Source organism: Fundulus heteroclitus, chromosome 16 (genome assembly GCF_011125445.2).
Source record: "Fundulus heteroclitus isolate FHET01 chromosome 16, MU-UCD_Fhet_4.1, whole genome shotgun sequence".
Lineage (NCBI taxonomy): Eukaryota > Metazoa > Chordata > Actinopteri > Cyprinodontiformes > Fundulidae > Fundulus > Fundulus heteroclitus.
In genome coordinates this window covers 2,738,586-2,757,115 of record NC_046376.1, presented here as the reverse complement: position 1 = coordinate 2,757,115, position 18,530 = coordinate 2,738,586, and the positions used below count along the sequence as shown (strand labels likewise).

At 40.7% G+C, this 18,530-nt stretch overlaps 2 protein-coding genes across 5 annotated transcripts in view; one reads left to right on the top strand and one right to left on the bottom strand.

Annotated features, from left to right (window-relative positions):
- st6galnac2 (ST6 (alpha-N-acetyl-neuraminyl-2,3-beta-galactosyl-1,3)-N-acetylgalactosaminide alpha-2,6-sialyltransferase 2) overlaps positions 1-18,530 on the bottom strand; it is a 36,150-nt gene that overhangs the window by 5,108 nt on the left and 12,512 nt on the right. The window lies entirely within an intron of this gene.
- On the top strand, positions 1,705-17,158 carry LOC105917966 (sterile alpha motif domain-containing protein 9-like). 4 transcript variants are annotated; one of them, XM_036148016.1, is made up of 5 exons: positions 1,705-2,103; positions 6,861-6,932; positions 10,157-10,263; positions 10,356-10,408; positions 11,685-17,158. In XM_036148016.1, the coding sequence occupies exons 4-5, from the start codon at positions 10,405-10,407 to the stop codon at positions 16,280-16,282; spliced, it is 4,602 nt and encodes a 1,533-aa protein (XP_036003909.1). In that variant the 5' UTR covers positions 1,705-2,103; positions 6,861-6,932; positions 10,157-10,263; positions 10,356-10,404; the 3' UTR covers positions 16,283-17,158. The 4 variants fall into 4 exon arrangements, with proteins under 4 accessions (XP_036003909.1, XP_021166488.2, XP_021166487.2 ...); XM_021310813.2 differs by lacking the exon at positions 10,157-10,263 and having other exon boundaries at positions 11,688-17,158; XM_021310812.2 differs by lacking the exon at positions 10,157-10,263.

The window sequence follows — 18,530 nt, the reverse complement described above, 5'->3', positions numbered from 1 at the left end:
ACAAATAGTTCATACATCTTCTCCTGGCCTGGACCCTCTGTCACATTTAAGAACCCATTGTGGCCCAACGAGTCAAACACTTTGCCCACCCCTGTTCTAGGGGTAGATTGTCAGGAACGAGATCCATAGACTTAACATTTGAGGCTCTTTTAGAGGGAGGTATGCTCTCAAGGACATCTCTGTCCTTCCTAACAAACTCATGGAGTCAAAGACCTTCTGTAGTACAAAGCTCACATGCTTCCTTTGTAACCTGAATACCAGCTTCAGTGTTACTGACTCTACTGAAACCATCGTCTACAGAAGTTTAGCGTGACAAGTTGTGATCCTTGAGGGTAAGTGTTACTGTTTACTTAAGCGAGAAGTTTCAACCCATGAGTCACTTCATCCTGAATTAACTGGGTGGCGAGTTGAGATCTCCTTTGTTCCACCATAGAAAGCGAAGGTAGTCTCGGTCTCCTTCGACTACATTGAACTGATGGAACATTTTTCAATGTCGCACATCAGAAAAGGGTGGCAGCGGAAACGGAGCAGCAACATGGTGGACCAGAGAGGAGATGGTCACTGAGGCTGGTATAAGTGGAGGAGGCGTCAGGCACCACACCACGCTTATCTAGTTTTGTTGCATGATAAACGGCACAATGCAGAATTTACCATTTCTCACCTTCTCTCCCACCATCTTGGACCAGCTCAGCCTCTCCTCTACGTATAACCTCTCCATGAACTCAACATACTGACTTTTGTTGCTTTCATCCCGCTGCAGTTTCCCCTTAAGGTGACTGAGACATGTGACAGCTGTGCCTGTTGTCAGGTAGGATAGGTCGGGTTTTGAAGGGTAAAGGCATCGCATAGTGCCCTTGTTCATTTTTACGTATGCCCTTTGCAGCCTGTGAAGGGAAATGATATCATCATTCTTATCATTGAAATCAGACTAAGAGACGCAGAACATCTGAAGGGGAGGCAGCTCTTTAACAATTGTTCTGTGCTTGACAGGCTTTGGTTCTGAGAAGAGCGTCCTACAATGCTTCACCCCAAGTCAGTTCGTAAGGCATAGGGTGCATTGTTCCCTCTATAATCACCTGCCGTGGTATGAAAACTCTGGAGCAGTTATAGCCAGTCAGGAGTGACTGACCCAGATTGCTCTGTGGACTCCTGCCTGTTTGCCTTTCCATGTATGACCATGGACTGTTCCCTGGACTGCCTGCACACTACACAGTTCACTAGCTGCTCTGGGTTCTACTTGTTACCTGTGCTGTCCCTATGTCCTTATGATGGAGCCTCGGACCCGCATATCGGATCCAGTGCCACCTCATGGATGCAGCTTAATGGCTTAATTTCAGCGTTTCCAACCATCCACTGTTTCCCACAGCCACTAACCTTTTCTCTTTCAGTGGTTCCTGAGTGCGCTCCAGCCTGTTTCCTGCCTTTAAACACCTTATATCCTAACAATGAGCCATTGAGAGCTAGCAGCGCTTGTGTTGATGTCCAAACACGGGACGGTTCTCCTGCAGAAACCAGAACAGCCTGGGCCAGTTTAGCAACCACCACCCTCTTTTGTGTAGCACCACACATTCTTTAAATGTTTCTGCTCATGCAACCTGCTTATATGAGCTCCTGTTTCTGCATTTAATTATTTTATATAATTTATTTTCCTGTTGCTTAGATTCATATGATACTTAAGTATATTACCATGCCATAAAAAGATAAAAAGCTTTTATTTTGTAAAAGATTGTAGTTGTTCCTTTATATTCTGCAGATAAAACAAAAAAGCTCCAAAGCCTTTTCTGTATTTATGGATTTGAGTTTCTCCACCCTTGCTTTAGGGCTTCATCCATTTTATTAAAGATATAATTGGAAACTACAGGAAGTGTAATGCTGCTGATCACGTTGCAGTAGCTTATCAGCTCACATGCTTGGGTGTGGCACTTATTCGTGGAAATGAAACCTAAGGCTATCAAAACACAGTTGTACTGTTTGCAGTGCAGCAGAACCCACCAGATGGACTTTGGAGCAGTTGTAGTCTGTATTTACTCTGAAATTACCAACTTCAGCTGCCAAAGAAGACTCATGTTTGGATTAAAAGAAGATTTTCTGAAGTTTTAGAGGGTAAGCTTACTTTTCACACCCTATAGAAACTTTTAATTATTGACAAAAGGCAGTAGGCGAAAGAGATTCTCTTTCTACAAAAATAAGATTCAACTTTACCAGATAAAACACTTTACTGTTTGAGTTTCTGTAGTAAGGCAAGTTTTTGAAGTGAACTTAGAGTTTCAACAGAAGCAAGTTTACATAAACTATATAAAGAGACACACAAGCTTTTCTTCTCACTGTCAGACATGAAATCTGAATAACCCGTTTCATGTCTTTGGTCTATTAGGATTACCAAAATTATTTCTATTTTCTAAATGCCAGAGTAATGACAGCAATCATTTTTTAGACATTGTTTCATTTTGGTGAAGGTCAGAAGTTTACATACATTTTTGTTAATGTTTGGTACCCTCGCCTTTAAACTGTCTGACTTTATATCAAAGGTTTTGGATCTGGCTTCTCAAAAATTAGGCGGGAACTCATTCCTCCTGACAGAACCGGGGGGAACTGAGCCCAGATTGGAGGCCGTCTTGCTTGAACACGCCTTTCTAGCTCTGCCTGTAAATGTTGACTAGGACTTAGATCAGAGGTTTGTGATGGTCATTCAAAAACATTGACTTTGTTATCATGAAGCCACTTTGCAGCCAGTTTGGCTGGAGGCTTTGGGCCATTGTTCATCTGGAAGACTCATTTACGCCCAAGCTGCAACTTTCTTGCTGATGTCTTGAGTTGTTGCTTCAGAATTTCCAGATAATGTTCTTTTCTCACGATGAATCTATTTTGAGAAGAGCACCAGTCCCTCCTGCAGCAAACAGCATGATGCTACCCCCCCCCCCCCCGTACTTCACAGAAAATTTTCATCAGACCACAGGACACGTCTCCAAACATTAATTTCATTCCCTATGAGCATTTGCAAACTGTAATCTGGCTTTTAAGTTTTTTTTTTTTTTAGTAATGGCTTCTTCCTGGCAGAGCAGCCTTTCAGCCCATGTCCAGAGCTCGTTCCACAATGGATAACGAGACACTCTTACCAGCTTCAGCCAGCATCTTCACAAGATCTTTTGCTTTGGTTCTTGGGTTGATGTGTAAATTTTGGACCAAAGCACGATCATCTTGGGACACTGAGCCTGTCTTCTTCCTGAACGGTATAATGGCTGGACAGTCACATGGTGTTTAAATGTGCGGATAATTGTTTAAACAGTTGTCCGTGGCATATTCAGGCATTTAGTAATTGCACCCATAGATGTATCAGAGTAGTGTAAGTCCACTTCTCTTCCTGATATCTTGGCTGATTTCTTTTGACTTTTGACCACAGAGAGGCAGAGTGTTTTAGGTGCCTTTAAAACACCCACAGGTGTGTCTAAAATAAACTCAAATGTTGTTAATGGACCGATAAGAAGCTTCCACAGACACAACATCATTAACTGGGCGTGCCCAAATTGTTTAAAGGCTCTTGGTGTATGTAAACTTCTGAATATGAAGAAAGTAATACATCCATCCATCCATTTTCTAAAATATATATCCCTATTGGGTTCACGAGGGGTGCTGGTGTCTATCCACAGCTGTCAATGGGTGAAAGGCGGGTACACCCTGGACAGGTCGCCAATCTGTTGCCGGAAAGTAATACATTGTTGTTGAAAATATTCTTTCTCTCATTATTCTGGCATTTAGTAGAGATAAATAATTTTGGAAATTCTAACAGACATAACACAGGAAAGATTTATTCAGATTTCATGTTTGACAGTGAGAAAAAAAGCTTCTGTGTCTTTTTACCTTGCAAAAATGAAACATTGGCTGGGAAGAAACTCCCTGCACCTGAATGCAGATAAAACTGACGTGTTGGTGATCACCCCTGATGATGCCATTCCAGGGATCAACCAGTGTATGGGTGAGCTGAACTTTTCCGAGTTAAATCATGCCTTAGAAATATTGCCATTCTCTTTGACAAAGTAATGTCAATGGAGCATAATTTAAAGCAGCTGATAAGAAATAGTTTCTACCTGTTTGAGGAACATCTCAAGGCAAGGCAAGTTTATTTATATAGCTATTTTCAGTAACAAGACAATTGAAAGTGTTGTACATGAACATAAAAACATTACAGAGGGAAAAATTACAAAGGAAAAGAAAACATTACATTAACAATGAAATAAGCTAAGTAAATATTTGTCTAGAATTGTTTGACACATTTTAGCATTACAGAAAGCATAAAAATCACAGCACTTAATGGTTTCTATTCATAATAAGAAGCAAACTAGGTAAATCTTTGGGAGTTTCTGATCTAAAGTAATTTTATCCAACTTTTCTAAATCTACAACTACAATAACTTCTTTTGTTTCACTGGAACAAGCTTCATCACTAACAGTTAAAGCTTAATTGTTCGATTCATACATTCATACTTGAGGACTCTGATCTCACCTTTTTAGCACTAAAGCTAAAACAGAGAGCAGCAGAGTGAGGGAAGAAAGCACAGTAGAGGTGGTGTGTGTGTATGTGTTTTAGTGTGTGTGTGTGTGTGTGTGTGTTAGTCTGTGAACTGTGGCAGATATCTCTCACAGCCATAGTCATTGATAGTGAAGGAATGTTATCAGGCATTTATGTAGCGCACTGTCCAGGTCAAGATGTCACAGAGAGTCTTGTTTACATCACATCCAGGTGAAATCAAGATTGCAGGGGAGCCAGTTTGGATAGCAGCATTTGTTTTGAGCAGGCGGACTCTTGTTTTTCTGTCTGTATTAAAGCTTTGCTGCTTCTTTTAAATGGCGATTCCAAACAGCCAAAATTGTGGTCATTGTGCCAGAGTCCAGCTTCCAGCTTTCTCCGAGATCCTCTCCTTCCTGCCAGGAACTTCAGGAATCGCAGCTGGCCTGCGGTTCTGCTGACACAGCATTTTAGTCTGAGTGCCGGTAGCGGACATTTCCCTCACATAGTTCAGGCAGCCTTGACATGGACCGACACACCTGCTGACGTTTTCAGATTTTCTCGATACTCCAGGTAACCGCCAGCTCCAAAAAGCAGAAATCCTGTTATCTTAAATCCAATTTTTAAACACATTTTTAACATCCTCAACAGACAAAATGGACACGATCCTCCTCCCACTGTGGATCCAGCTACTCATGTCCCGTCGGGCACAGGAGGCTCTCCATCACCCAGTCTCCACGTTGAGAAACTTTGATCAATTGTGTTGAGAGTCCAGTTGACCAGATTATAATTTATAGTTTGGGGGATATGTAAAAATATCCAGAAAGATTGCTAGAAGCAGAAGCAGGGCAGGTACGGGGGAGAGCAGAGACTAATTATAAACTAAGAACAATTATCTACAAAGATGATGTTGAGCTGATTGTCCAGCATGTGTATCTTCTCTTTCAGACTACTGTAACATCTTATTTTCTTGTCTAAACAAAAAGGAACTGTGTCATCTGCAACAGGTCCAAAACTCTGCTGCTAGATTGCTGACTCATGGCAAAAGAAGGGCTAATTTTACTCCCATTCTAAAATCCCTTCATTGGCTTCCAGTTTCTTTTCATATCAACTTCAAGATCTTGGTGCTGACTTCAGAGCTTTGTATGGCCAGGCTCCTCCTATATCAGAGACCTGTTATGTTTCTATATCTGATCATTGGATCAGAACCTTCTCATGGCCCCTCACACCTGTTGTGCAATTTAACTTTATTGATTATGAATATTATTAATAATTGTAATTGGATATTATAATTGATGGTCATTCTAATCAAAGGAAAGCGAAAACGAAAAATCCGTCTAATGGTTGTGATTAAGGGCTTCCAGACTTGATTTTGTTTTTCTTGATTTATGATTATAAATAGCAACTGGGTTTATTACTTAATTATTAAACTTATTTACCACGAAAGATGGATCTCTAGTCAGTTGTAAGACTTAAGCAGACTTGCCACCAGTAAATGTTAATAACCTTTAATTTGGAATCATTAATCATTAACCACGAGCAAAGGAAAACAATGTCTTGTATGTATTCATATTGTTAACCCAAAAAAGGGGGTAATTTGTACTCTTAGACAATTCGATCACTGATATAAAGATGACAGACAACTGCAGCTACATTTAATAAACCAATAATTCCCTGTCACAGCATTTATTCTGTTTAATACTTGAAGGTACCAATACTATGTTATGCACACAGAGAACATAAGGATTAAAATAAAAGCAATAAAAGCATAACAGAGACAAATAAACAACAAAAACTTAACTAAGACATTGTTGATGGAGAGGATTGATTCTATGGAATGTTACCAACATCCCAAGTGGCAAATAAGAATGATTTAGGTTGATTTTACAGCCAATATCTTACCTATTGCTCCTTTAAGACCCACCCGTTTCTCCAAGCTTTCTTTCCACAGCAGTTAAATGGTTTTGCTTCACTTTATAACATTGAGATAGTAATTGAATCTGTATTGTGTATTTTATGTGTATTTTTATTTGTATGTGTATTGTGTACAATGTACACTTTACATTTTGTAAAGCACTTTGTGACCATCTCTTGCCTGTGAAAGGTGCTATTTAAATATACTTTCTTACTTTATTTAGTGTATGTAAACTTCTGGTTTCAACTGTAGCTTCTGCTTCTATATCTTACAGCAGCCCAGTAGAGACAGTTGATATATTTATCTTATCTGTCACACCCTGAAATGAGCATCTAAAGGTTTTGCAGAAGTGAAGCTCAAACATTAACCTTCTGACTCATTGTAATGAGTCAAATGATGGAATGATGTGGCTCAGTCTAACCATTTTCCTATGTTTCTGCAGCCTGGGACCCCAACTCTATTCTCCCATTCCTGCAGAAAAAAGGGGGTCGATAACAATCAGCTGAAACACCAGGTAAGGGACAAAAAATACAACTATGGTAAAGATCAGTTTCTTGTTTTTCTTCTGGAGCAATATACCCCTAACAATGAGAAAATAGCCTAGTGTAGTATTATGTTAGGTAGTTTTAGTGCTCATGCAGGTTCGCACCCAGACGGATGGTTCTCTGCAGCTCACCATAGCAATGTTGGCAGATCAGTGGTTGTGTTGCTGGCTTTTGGTAAAACATGGTATTGAGCTGCGAGACCCTTTCCTAAAATATGCTTAATATTTAAAATAAATTGTCAGACAACCATCCATTAAACAAATTCAGTTTTGTTCATTTTGAAACTGCATTGGTGTTTCAAAAGCCTTTAAATATGTGTCTATTTTTCATTAAAGACAAGTATGTCCGTGTATGTAGCCTGTTAGCAAGGTTACATTGGTCAGAGACAAATGCAAAATTAAGGAATGTCACTATTTAATAAAACTACAAAATGTCCAAAATCCTAATAATAATAATAATAACTATTTATAAAGCACTTTGATTTAAAGTGCTGAACAGTAGGTGATAAAAATAGTAAAACAAGAAAATAAAATGTATTATTTATTCATTTATAAAATACTATTTAAAAACAAAAGGAAACACCAGTACCAATACATAATGGTTGAGGCATCGAGTTAGGCTGCTTAAAATAAGGTGAACAAATGGGTTTTTAAATTGTCTTTAAATACCTTCATAGAAGATTTCTACCGAATGTCTAAAGGGAGATTGCTCCACAGAGATTGGGCACAAAAGGAAAAAGCACGCTGCCCTACAGTTTTTCTTTTAACCTTAGGAACTTTTAAAAGACCCTGTGATGTAAGAGCACAGGTGGAATGTACAGGTGCAAAAGATCAGGCAGATTAGAAGGTGTTGTAATGTTTTAAGTTATTTAATGTTTAATAAATAACTCTTGGTCTGTTAGGTATTGTCCGGTGATTATCAGCCCAAACTGTTGATATCAGGAAAATAGTTGACAAAAGCATTGGCGTTTTTAACAGGAAACTGTACACATATGATGACATTCCTTTGTGATCACTTCTTGGTAATGGCTCTATCTTTTATCTATGTTACCTTTTGGTTTTGCGTTGTGATAAGGTTGATTTTAATCTGGCTGCTTAGGCTGTCGTGGCAGCCTGTCTCCAAATCTTTCGGTCTGCTGGATCACTGGAGAACTGAATTTGTGCCTTTTCTTTGGCCTGTTTCTGGTCCTCTTCAGGACCTGGAGAATTGAATAACTGTCACGAAACTCTGGAGGAAGAGCTTTAATGAAAACCCCGAACGCTTCTAGCTGTTGTTTTCCAAATAAGTGTAGGTCGGAAAGACAACGTTGGACTTCCTGTAAATAATCATGAATGTTTGAATCCTGATTATCTGGGTCAAAATGTTCTATGTCCCGAGCAAGGGACTCAAGTTCCCAAATAAGGGAACCATAATTATGAGATGGGCCTGGGCCACCTGGGTAATCAAGTTGGTTACGTTCATGAACCGATGGAGGTCTCTGAACTAACCTTTGATGATGTAAGGAAGAATGATACTGATCTAAGTGAGAGTTTTCCAGGGTGTGAACTCTGACATGTGGTGGGTTAGGTTTGTGGGGATAACCTGAGTGACTCTTCTGGCCCTTAGGGGGCGGCACAGAGTCCGGACAGGTGGTGATATGAGTCAGGTGTGATGGCTGCTCACCTCTTCAATATGAACCACCTGTGTCTGCAAAGTTATTAACCTGGTACTCTTTGGGGCTGTCCACTGCAGCAGGATGGTTTAAAGCTTCACTGTGGACAATCTGACTTCCAGCACATGGGGTCTGTGGAGGTACTTTCTGTAAACTCAAAATTTAGAGGCTCTGTCCTAAATTTAGGAAAGGCTGGCTCTGTTCTAGGTGCTTCATGATTCTAGGTCATGCAATGGGTCAACCTGTTGGGGTTGATTGTGTGAGGATTTCACGTGAAGAATGGGGGACTCACTTCCCTGGTGAGATGCAGACCTGCTGACCTCAGGAGTTTTGAGCTCTTTGGTCTCAGCTTCAGCTTCCTACATGCTCACCTCAGCCTTTGAGAGCTGAAGTTTGGCAGCACTCTGTGCAGGGTCCTCTGACGGTCTGCCTGCAACTGAGAATATTTCTCATCTTCTAGTTGTGACTTTTGCTGATATAACAACGTAACCTGTCCCGCAGCCTCTTGAATCTGAGTCCTTTTACACACAACAACAAACAAGTTATGACGAAGCTTTCAAAATAATGCAGGATCCAGTCCATGCACGCCTACCTATGGATGTATGTTTAAATACACATTTTGCAAATACGTAATTGTGTGTGTAGAAACAGGTGCACAAGTTGATCATTCAACATGCGGCTTATGACACTATTCTGTCAGTGTTAAGATGCTAAATCTTTAGCAATTATGAACTCTGTGGCGACTGCTTACCTTTCATTAGGAATTATCAGCTTTTGCGCAAGGCTTCACCTTTAAGGAATTACTTGCTTTTTAAGCTTATATTTCTCACCTTTCTTTTAAGGGGAATTGGACATTAAGCTTTATGAGCACCCCCTTTTAAAATGTTTTATTAGACGAATATGCACAGGATCCTAGGTTAGATATTTGACCATCTAACTCCTCTCGACTGGATGTTAATTTTGAAAATGCAGAACTCTGGACTTTTCATTTAAGAATTGTGGTATATGCAAACATGAGAACAAGTCACAGCATATGGACTCACATGTGCAACAAAATTTGGTTCAGTCAGTAAGATTAACTTTAAAGTTAAATCAACTATCACACTGTTGGTTACACCAAACAACTTGGTTGATTGAATCATTTGAATTTATGCTTTTTGTTGTACAGCTGATTCTCACTAGCTAAGAAAATTTTGGAGTAAATTTTTTTAAAAAGTCTAAAAATCTCTCGTGATTTTCTAATATGTGTGCAGTGCAAGCTGCGTTTACGAATGCCCACCCAGGGACGCCAATTGTTGTGCTAATATTACACACTTTTTAAGTTATGTGATGTTTAATAAATAACTCTCAGTCTGTTAGGTATAGTTCATCCAAACAGCTGATAATAGGTTTCACCAGATTTCCCGTCTGATGTATGAATGATCCTGAATTAAATCTGTTCGTGTTGTGCCCGCTGTTGACCGGACACCCCACACTGTACGAGTAAACCTGTTTTATCTATGATCCGAATACCTCCCACCCCCACCCCTGCCCCTGTGTAAGCCTGAGCCCCTCAATGGAAGGAGGTTGGATATATACTGATTGCAAGTTGTCCATATTCACCCCACCTCCCTTCATGGCCCTTTCCCATTTTTTGGGAGGTTGCCAAGGTTTGGTTTTACCTTGTTATGCCAATAGAAAAACCATAACCATAAACACCATAACTAAATTAGTAATCATATGATAATTCTTTATTTTGCAGATGAATGTGACAAGACAGACATGTAATAAAGAGGAAAAAGAAATCTAGTATGGGTAAGTAGTTATATAAACATATTTCTCTCATTATATGTATACCCAATATACTCCTACCAACTATCGGCCAATAGCCTGTCTCTCCAAAACATGGAAGCTCCTTCCGGCCATCATAACGGCTAAGATAAGTGGCTGCATGGATGAAAACATGACAGAGGCCCAGAAAGGCATAGATAAAAACACCAGAGTAGCCGAACACTGAATGCTGGTTGATAGAACAGATGCCATACACTGTAAAATCAGACAAAAAAAACCTGTGCACTGCATGAATTGATTACACAAAAGCCTGTGATTCAACGCCACACTGCCCTTGAGGTCAATCTCAAGCCAATTGCACAAATCTCCATCAAATGTGTAATATACCAAGGAGATGTTCTGTCTTCTCTGCTGTTCTGCATCGGCCTGAACCCCCTCAGTCAAATAATCAGCAAGTCTGGCTATGGATACCGACTCAGAAAGGGCCACTATCAGCCACTTCCTGTACATGGATGAAATGAAGCTATACGCTAAGAGTGAGAGAGACACTGACTCTCTGATTCACACCACCAGCATCTACAGCAGGGACATCAGAATGTTATTCAGGCTGGAGATATGTGGCCGGGTGGTGACAAAGAGAGGGAATGTAATCCACACAGAGGGCATTGCACTCCCAGAAGGGAAGTGCGATAGGGAGTGGTGGGCTAGTGGTTAGAGCACAGAGCTTCGGTCCCAGAGGTTCTGAGTTCAACTCCCACAAGCTGCCATTCTGGGTCCCTGAGCCTTAACCCTCTGACCCTTAACCCCCAATTGCTCCCCAGGCGCCGCACAGTGGCAGCCCACTGCTCCCCAAGGGGATGGGTTAAGATGGAGAAGTGAATTTCTCCATTGAGATCAATAAAGTTCAATTATTATTATTATTATTATTAAGTAGCAGATGTTGAAGAGAGCTGGAAGAACCTTGGAACACCACAAGCAAATGGCAACCATGAAGAGCCCACAAGAAAAACAGCAACAACCAAATACCTGCAACGAGTAAGGCAAGTTCTGAGAAGTCAGCTGAATGGGAAGAACAAGGTCCAGTAATCAGATACCCTGCTGGGTAATAAGTTGGCCGAAGGAGGAAATCCAGACCCTACATACTCGTACACACACACATACATATATAAATATATACCCTGGCTCACTGTGTATTTAGACCTGCAGTGGGAGCGTAGCCTTAAAATCCTATAAAAGCTTTAGTTGCATCTCAACTCTTTGCAATTATCAATGCTTAAATATTTATTTTTTCCTTTCCCAGCAGAACAACCTCACCAGTTACCAAGACAATGGACTGAATCTGAAGTTAGTCACTGGCTAAGATCTATTGGAGTGAAGGAAACATACATACAAAAACTTTACGAAGAAGAAGTCGATGGACAATGCCTTCTTGCACTAGACGAACACTTTTTGGTGACCAAGGTTTCCATGAAATCAGGACCTGCTAATCTAATAATTAAAAGAAGAGATGAGCTCATTAATTTTACTCAAAAGCCTCCAGAAAAGAATACCTCTTCTAGTGACCAGACAAATAAAAAGCGAAATTTGGGAAACAAGAGTGATCTGCCAAAACAGAAGGCTAAGGAAGAGGAGAATGTCTTACAAGAAAAACAACCTGTTGTGCAACAATGTGTATTGACAAAGGAAGACTGCAGAGCACGGCCATTTGATAAAGATCCCGACTTCATTTATGTTAAACACAGAGTCCTACAGCCTGAGTCAGGAGCTTTTAATCTGATCAATCCCTGCCGCGAATTTAAGTCTCTTGCTAATGCTTCACAATTAGATAACACACGACTTAGAACCAAATTTGCCAGAGAGGTTCTGAAATTTGCAACTGGATGTATGAATGTCAGAACAAATGGTACAATCCACTTTGGTGTGATGGACAGCAGAGAAGATGCAGATTATGTCCATGGTGAGATAATCGGCATTCCCATAAAAGACAAAGATGTTTTTGTTGATGCGTTGGACTTCATTGAAAGGAGCTTCTCCTCTGACAAGGAACATATTCGCCAGTGTGTGCGTCCGCCAAGGTTCATTGAGGTTATGGATCATACAAGTGTAGAGAAGAGGTATGTGGTAGAGGTTGACATTGTTCCTTCGATAAGCATTGTTCGAGGCAAGATCTACAAAGTTCGTCTGCCAAACTTCAAGGAATCAGCTAACAAAGTTGAATTTGAGAAAGAGACAGTTCTGCGAAGGGTCGGTTCCAAGACAGAACCAGTGGGCGATACAGATCAGCTGGATTTCTTTCAGCGGATACAAGATAGAGACGCTCAGAGAGAAGAAGCAGAGAAATATCCCTGTGACCCTGAAATCTACCAAAACCTTGGAAGAAAACTCACTATGCTCATGACAAGGGGGAAGAAATCCATTGAGAAAGAGAAATGGTTCATACTTGTGACAAACAAATTTAAACCCAACGACCTTTGTCACATTGACTGGCTACTGAACATGAACATCTTCTGTGTGTTTGACTTTGATCCAGACTCAAACATATCCGGTCTTTGCAGTAAATACAGTCAAAGCCATGCAGCAAATATGCATTCTCTGCAGAGCTATCAGATTTCCAGAGATACAACTATTAAGGAATTCACAGGCAAGTTGCTTTTGTTTGAGCAGACAAGCTGGATTTTTTGCAATGGACGCTCTGATTTTAAAGGAAGTGAACCCCCATGTGATGACATAACTTGGACCAACACAAAACGTCCTCTCCTGCGAGAATCTATATCTTTGATCTGTAAACACATTTTGCCAAAAGGTACGTTCCAGGTGATTTTTCTTCTCACATCACCAGTTGAAAAACCCCTCCTTCACACTTTTTATGAGTTTTCTGCAGACATGCAAGGCCATGAAGACATCGTTTGCATCTGTGAATTAGAAGAAGACTTTCTGAAGTGGGAAAGTTTTGCAGGAGGAACATTTGGTGCAGACACGGTCAACAATCATGGTGTTGTTGGTATGAAAATGAGTCACATCAACGCAACACTGCAGCAACTGCAACCTGTAACAGCACACACCACCAAACATTTACCCACCTTTGCAAAGGGAAAATGCTGTCTAGAGACAAGAGCGAAGGAAGACATGTATTCACTGGAAATCCTGGCAATCGATCATTGTGATGAAACCGTCAAAGAGTCAGTTGAAGCAGAGAAACAAAACACTGAGCAGCACTTCTATCATGGTGGGAAAGTGACCTGGTTGCATCTCTGGCTTGCTGAGCACAAACATGTTGGCGACATCATTGAAAGGGACGCATACAGTGAAGTTTTTGATCTACTGGAAGATTTGAAATCAAATACCATGCAGGTCCCAGTGAAAAGAATCAACATCTACCATCATCCTGGGAGTGGAGGGAGCACCGTGGCAAGGCAAGTACTGTGGAGAAAAAGAACCGACCTAAGATGTGCCGTTGTCAAGCCCTCATACTCTGCTGATGTTGTTGCACATCATGCAGTCAAGCTGAGAGAACATGATGAAAACGATCCACAGAGGTGTCTTCCTGTGATGCTCCTTGTTGAAGATTCAGAACAGGAATACCTTGATGACCTAAAGAATGAACTGGAGGACGCCATTCGCAGCCAGAAGATTCTTTATGAAAAAACTTGCTTCATTTTATTAAGCTGCAGACGATGCCATGATCCAGCAAAAAAAACCAATGAGTCTCCGTTAGAGAATGTCTCAGTCACTCACAAACTTTCTCCAAAGGAAAAACGAATGTTTTCTGCAAGACTTCAGGAGTTAGAGGAACAATACGAGCCTGAATTCATCCTCACATTCGTTTTGATGAGTGAAGAGTTCAAAAAGGTGGCAACATACGTTAAAAAGTTTGTGACAAATTTGCTCCAGGGCATTGATCATGAATCTGGTGACACTCGGTTCCTGCTCTATGTAGCGTTGCTGAACACCTACGTTCAAAACTCTTTCATCTCTCAGTCCCATTATGAGGCTTTACAAGGCTTAAGCGCATATGTTCCCAAGCTTCGACAGCCCGTGTTTGAAACATCTCTGAATGAACATATGAAACTAATTTTCTTGTATCTCAGAGATGAGAAGACACACATTGAATCAATCAAAATCATCCACCCACGAGTTGCAGAGGAAATTCTCAAACAGCTGCTAGGTGACCAAAAACGACGAGGTAGCTTGGCAAAGGAGCTGCTGGCTGAGAAAGTTCTGTTTGAGCACCGGTTTGGCAGGGATGATTATTTAGCATTTCTCAAAGCACTCCTCAACAGGCGATCAAAGGTTAGCCGAGGTGATGAAAATGACACCTTATTTTCTCCTCTCATTGATTATGTGCGTAAAAATGAAAGTCTAGAGTTAGCTCTTGAGTTACTCAAGGAAGCATATGAATGCTTTCATAAAGATGCATTTTTTGCCCAAACAATTGCTCGACTGTATTATTCATATGAAAAGTTTGAAGAGGCAAAACTCTGGGCAGAGACAGCTGCTACCACAAAGCCCGATAACTCATATATACTCAACACAAAGGGGCAGGTGTACAAAAGGTGGTTTGAAGCTAAACTGAAGGCCACTGAGTCTAATAACATACCAAAGACAGCCAAGAACATGGCACCAGCGGTGGACATCGCACTGACAGCCATGGAGTGTTTCCAACAATGTCAGAAAGTAGCTGAAGAACATCCAGAAACCATGAATAAGTTGGGTTTTTTTGCCGAAGTTGAGGTTGGATGTAGACTACTAAAATTGATCTCCTCAATTCAGGAGTTTGCACATAGAGATGACAGCTCTTCAGAGTGCATAAAATACCTAATCACCCAACATTATATTCCAGAGGGAATAAAAGATGCTTGGGAGCCATTTCATGGCCGTCTGAAAAACCTTAAGAACACAATTAAAGAAACGTTGGACTGGATTTCAGAAGACCTAAGTTACTTCCAGAAAGACATTGTTGCACATGAAGAAGAGACTTCTGAAAGTCCTGAAGAAACAGTAAGAAATCCACTCAAATCGTTGTCTGAGGCATCCTCAGACTATGGAAAATACTTGGGTGGAGGTTCAGGCAAACTTTTAAAGTCCTCTAAGTCGGTTCTAACAAACCTGAATCCCGACACAAAGCGCATGATCATCTGTCGCCTCGGGGGAGGTAACCTAACATCCATCTTCTACAAACTGAATAACCAGCAGGAAAGGGACACCAGTGACCTACAGACAATTCTTTCCCTTTACCCAAGCAATCCAGTGACAGCTAAATTTCCCCAAAAAGACATAATTAATTACATAGCAGCCAACATTGCTTTGAAGTGTCTCTCACCACAGTCTCCAGGGGTTGCTGCTTTACAAGACCTGCAAGCTCTCAGCCACCAGTTCCCCAATGACAAAAGGAAATGTTCTCCATCTGCCCTGTTCTTACTTACCATGTTGTTCTGGCCAGAAGATCATGACAAAGAAGATGAGAAAAACAAAAAATATGAAATTGTGCAATCAGCAATTGAGTACCTGACAAAGGACTATTGGAAAAAGATCAAGGACATTCCTCCACGGAGGAGAAGACTTTTCACCCATTTCTTCCTGGGAAATGGGACTGGGCTGGATAAGTTTGTGCACAAAAGCAAGATAGAAAGATACACAAAGAGGCTCCCAGTGCATGAGAAACGCATGAAGTGGCACACAGGTGAAGCCTGGAAAATGCCTGAACTGGCTCAGATGCTAAAAAGTTTCTCTGGGTGGACTGAAGATGGAGTGGTGTACCTCGAAGGGCCCAAAAAGAAGAAGTTCAGCATCCAGCCTCTTTACTTGCCTTCAGTGCCTTATAGTAATCAGAATGTCACTTTCTACCTGGGGTTTACTTTCAGAGGCCCTGTGGCCTACAACATAACAGTGTGCAGATAGTTTGCATCAATCACCTTAGTATTGATCTTAGTAGTGAAAATACTAATCTAAAATACAAAATTGAAGCAGTGATTCAAGTTTTTTGATGTTCCTGTTTAGTATCTCTGCTTTAATATCCATTAATATTGCTATTTTTAGCTGAATTATATTTATATTCATCTTTTTCTCTTCCTTTCTTTCTCTTCTACCTTTTACGTTTCTGTGTCCATTGAACTTGAAATAATCTCAAAATGATATCCAATAAAGCTTTTTACATGTATAAATCAAGCGGAGCTCTATGGTGAAAGCAGCAAGGCTCCACTGGTGAAAGTAAAATCTGTTGGACTCTTTTTGGCATTAAGACAACAATTGTTAAAGCTACCCTGCCAGACAGGACACATAAAAAGGATGCTTTTTGTTTTTGAATTTTGCACTGTATATAATTATTCATTATAGCTATATGCCTTCTTCTAATTGCTTTTAACATAAAACTTTGAAGTTTAAGATTGTGTCCCGTGGTGTGAAAAAACAAACACAGTTTCAGAACACATTAGTCTTCTGACTTATATTGATTTATGGCATTTTGATTGATTTGTGAGAACTAAGGGATGACTTAGGTCCATCTTTTACAACCCATAGGGTCCAATGTGTATCATTGTATAGGATATAGATATAGCTTCAGCACACCAGCACAGTAAATGTTGTCTTGTTTACATTTTGTCTCAAACAATCCAAAATGGATTTAGAAATATCTGAAATATTATAACTCAACTTTCTTTTTATGTATTTTGACTTTGATTGCCAACTTTGTGAGACAATGGCTGTTAGGATTTATTTGACTTTAAAATGTAAAATTGCATTGGTTTGTTTATTTCATTAAACTTCATCTTGTTTAAATGCCTGATTTCCCCGTCCACACACACACACACGCACGGTCTCGTTTCACAGGGGACCGTTTTTGTGGTTGCACAACCCGATTCTGTCTACATCAACTGTAATCAAGAAAGATAGGAGAATATTTGCAGAAACTCTGAGAGAACAGACAAAAACATTCAAAGTTTAAGTCTCTATCAAAAAAGAGAAGGGCAAAGAATGTCTACAATAAACCGAGTTAGTTAAGCATAATACCAACAGTGCTGAGCTCTGGTCATCCAGACCTTTCAAAAGTTGGAAAGAGGCACCCAGAAAGTGTCAAAAGTGTAGGGTTCCTTTAAATTTGAACAAAAAAACAGTGCATGTGCTTTTAAACTGAATTAACTTTCATAATAGCACGTCCCCGGGGCTGAACAGCAAATCTTTGCTGCAGCGGCGTGCCAGTTTGCAACCAAAGTTGGGCGTTTCTTATCAACTTGTGCTACAAGACACAACATAAAGATGTATTTTACTGAGGTAACACTGCAGATAGAGGTGTGCCATGTGTAAAATGCTCATCTCTCCGTGATCAGTCCCAGTTCTGCTCACAGCAGACTTTTGTTTTGATCAACCAGCATGGCGGCTGATCTTATGAGATTATGGTAAAAGAAAGTGGGACGGGACTGGAGAGGAGGACGCACCAAAGAAACAGCAGACAGCGGTGAGGAGAGTGTGTCGACACATCCTGTAGTAGAACAATGGGTGAGACTTAAAGACGAAGCAGCTTCTGAGCTTCAATGATCACTACTGAACAAACTTTAACCTGCTTCTCAGGTCAAATGAACATTGCAACACTAACAAAAGTAACTAGAAAATTTCTGAAGAAATTTAATAAGGCACCGCCTCATGGTGCGTACCGTACCGTCAAAAATACTAACAGGAAGTAACATTGCGAATTTCAGCTTCCTACGGTCTTCACAGCCCCAGCAGCGGCTGTCAAAAGGTGCCATGTTAAGTCAATGGAGCATGTCTGTAGGAGCCTCTGGCTAGCAGTGTTGTCATGGAGACTCCTTCACAGCTGTAGCCCTCTCTTTGGCTACGTTCACACTGCAGCCTGAAGTGACCCAATTCCGATTTTTTTGCCCATATGCGACCTGGATCTGATCTTTTTATGACAGTCTGAACAACACAGATGGGATTTTTTTCAAATGCAACCCAGGCCACTTGGATATGTGGTCCTGAATCCGATACGTATCTGATCTTTTCAAATGCAACCTGTGTCTGTACGCCGGGTCGCATTTATCCGACCTGTACGTCACCGATAATTGACAAACGTCACTATTCTGCATCCTGCTATGCAGAAGCGTGAAGAAAGACGACACCCATAGCGGACTACAATGAGAAGAGCAGTCAGAGG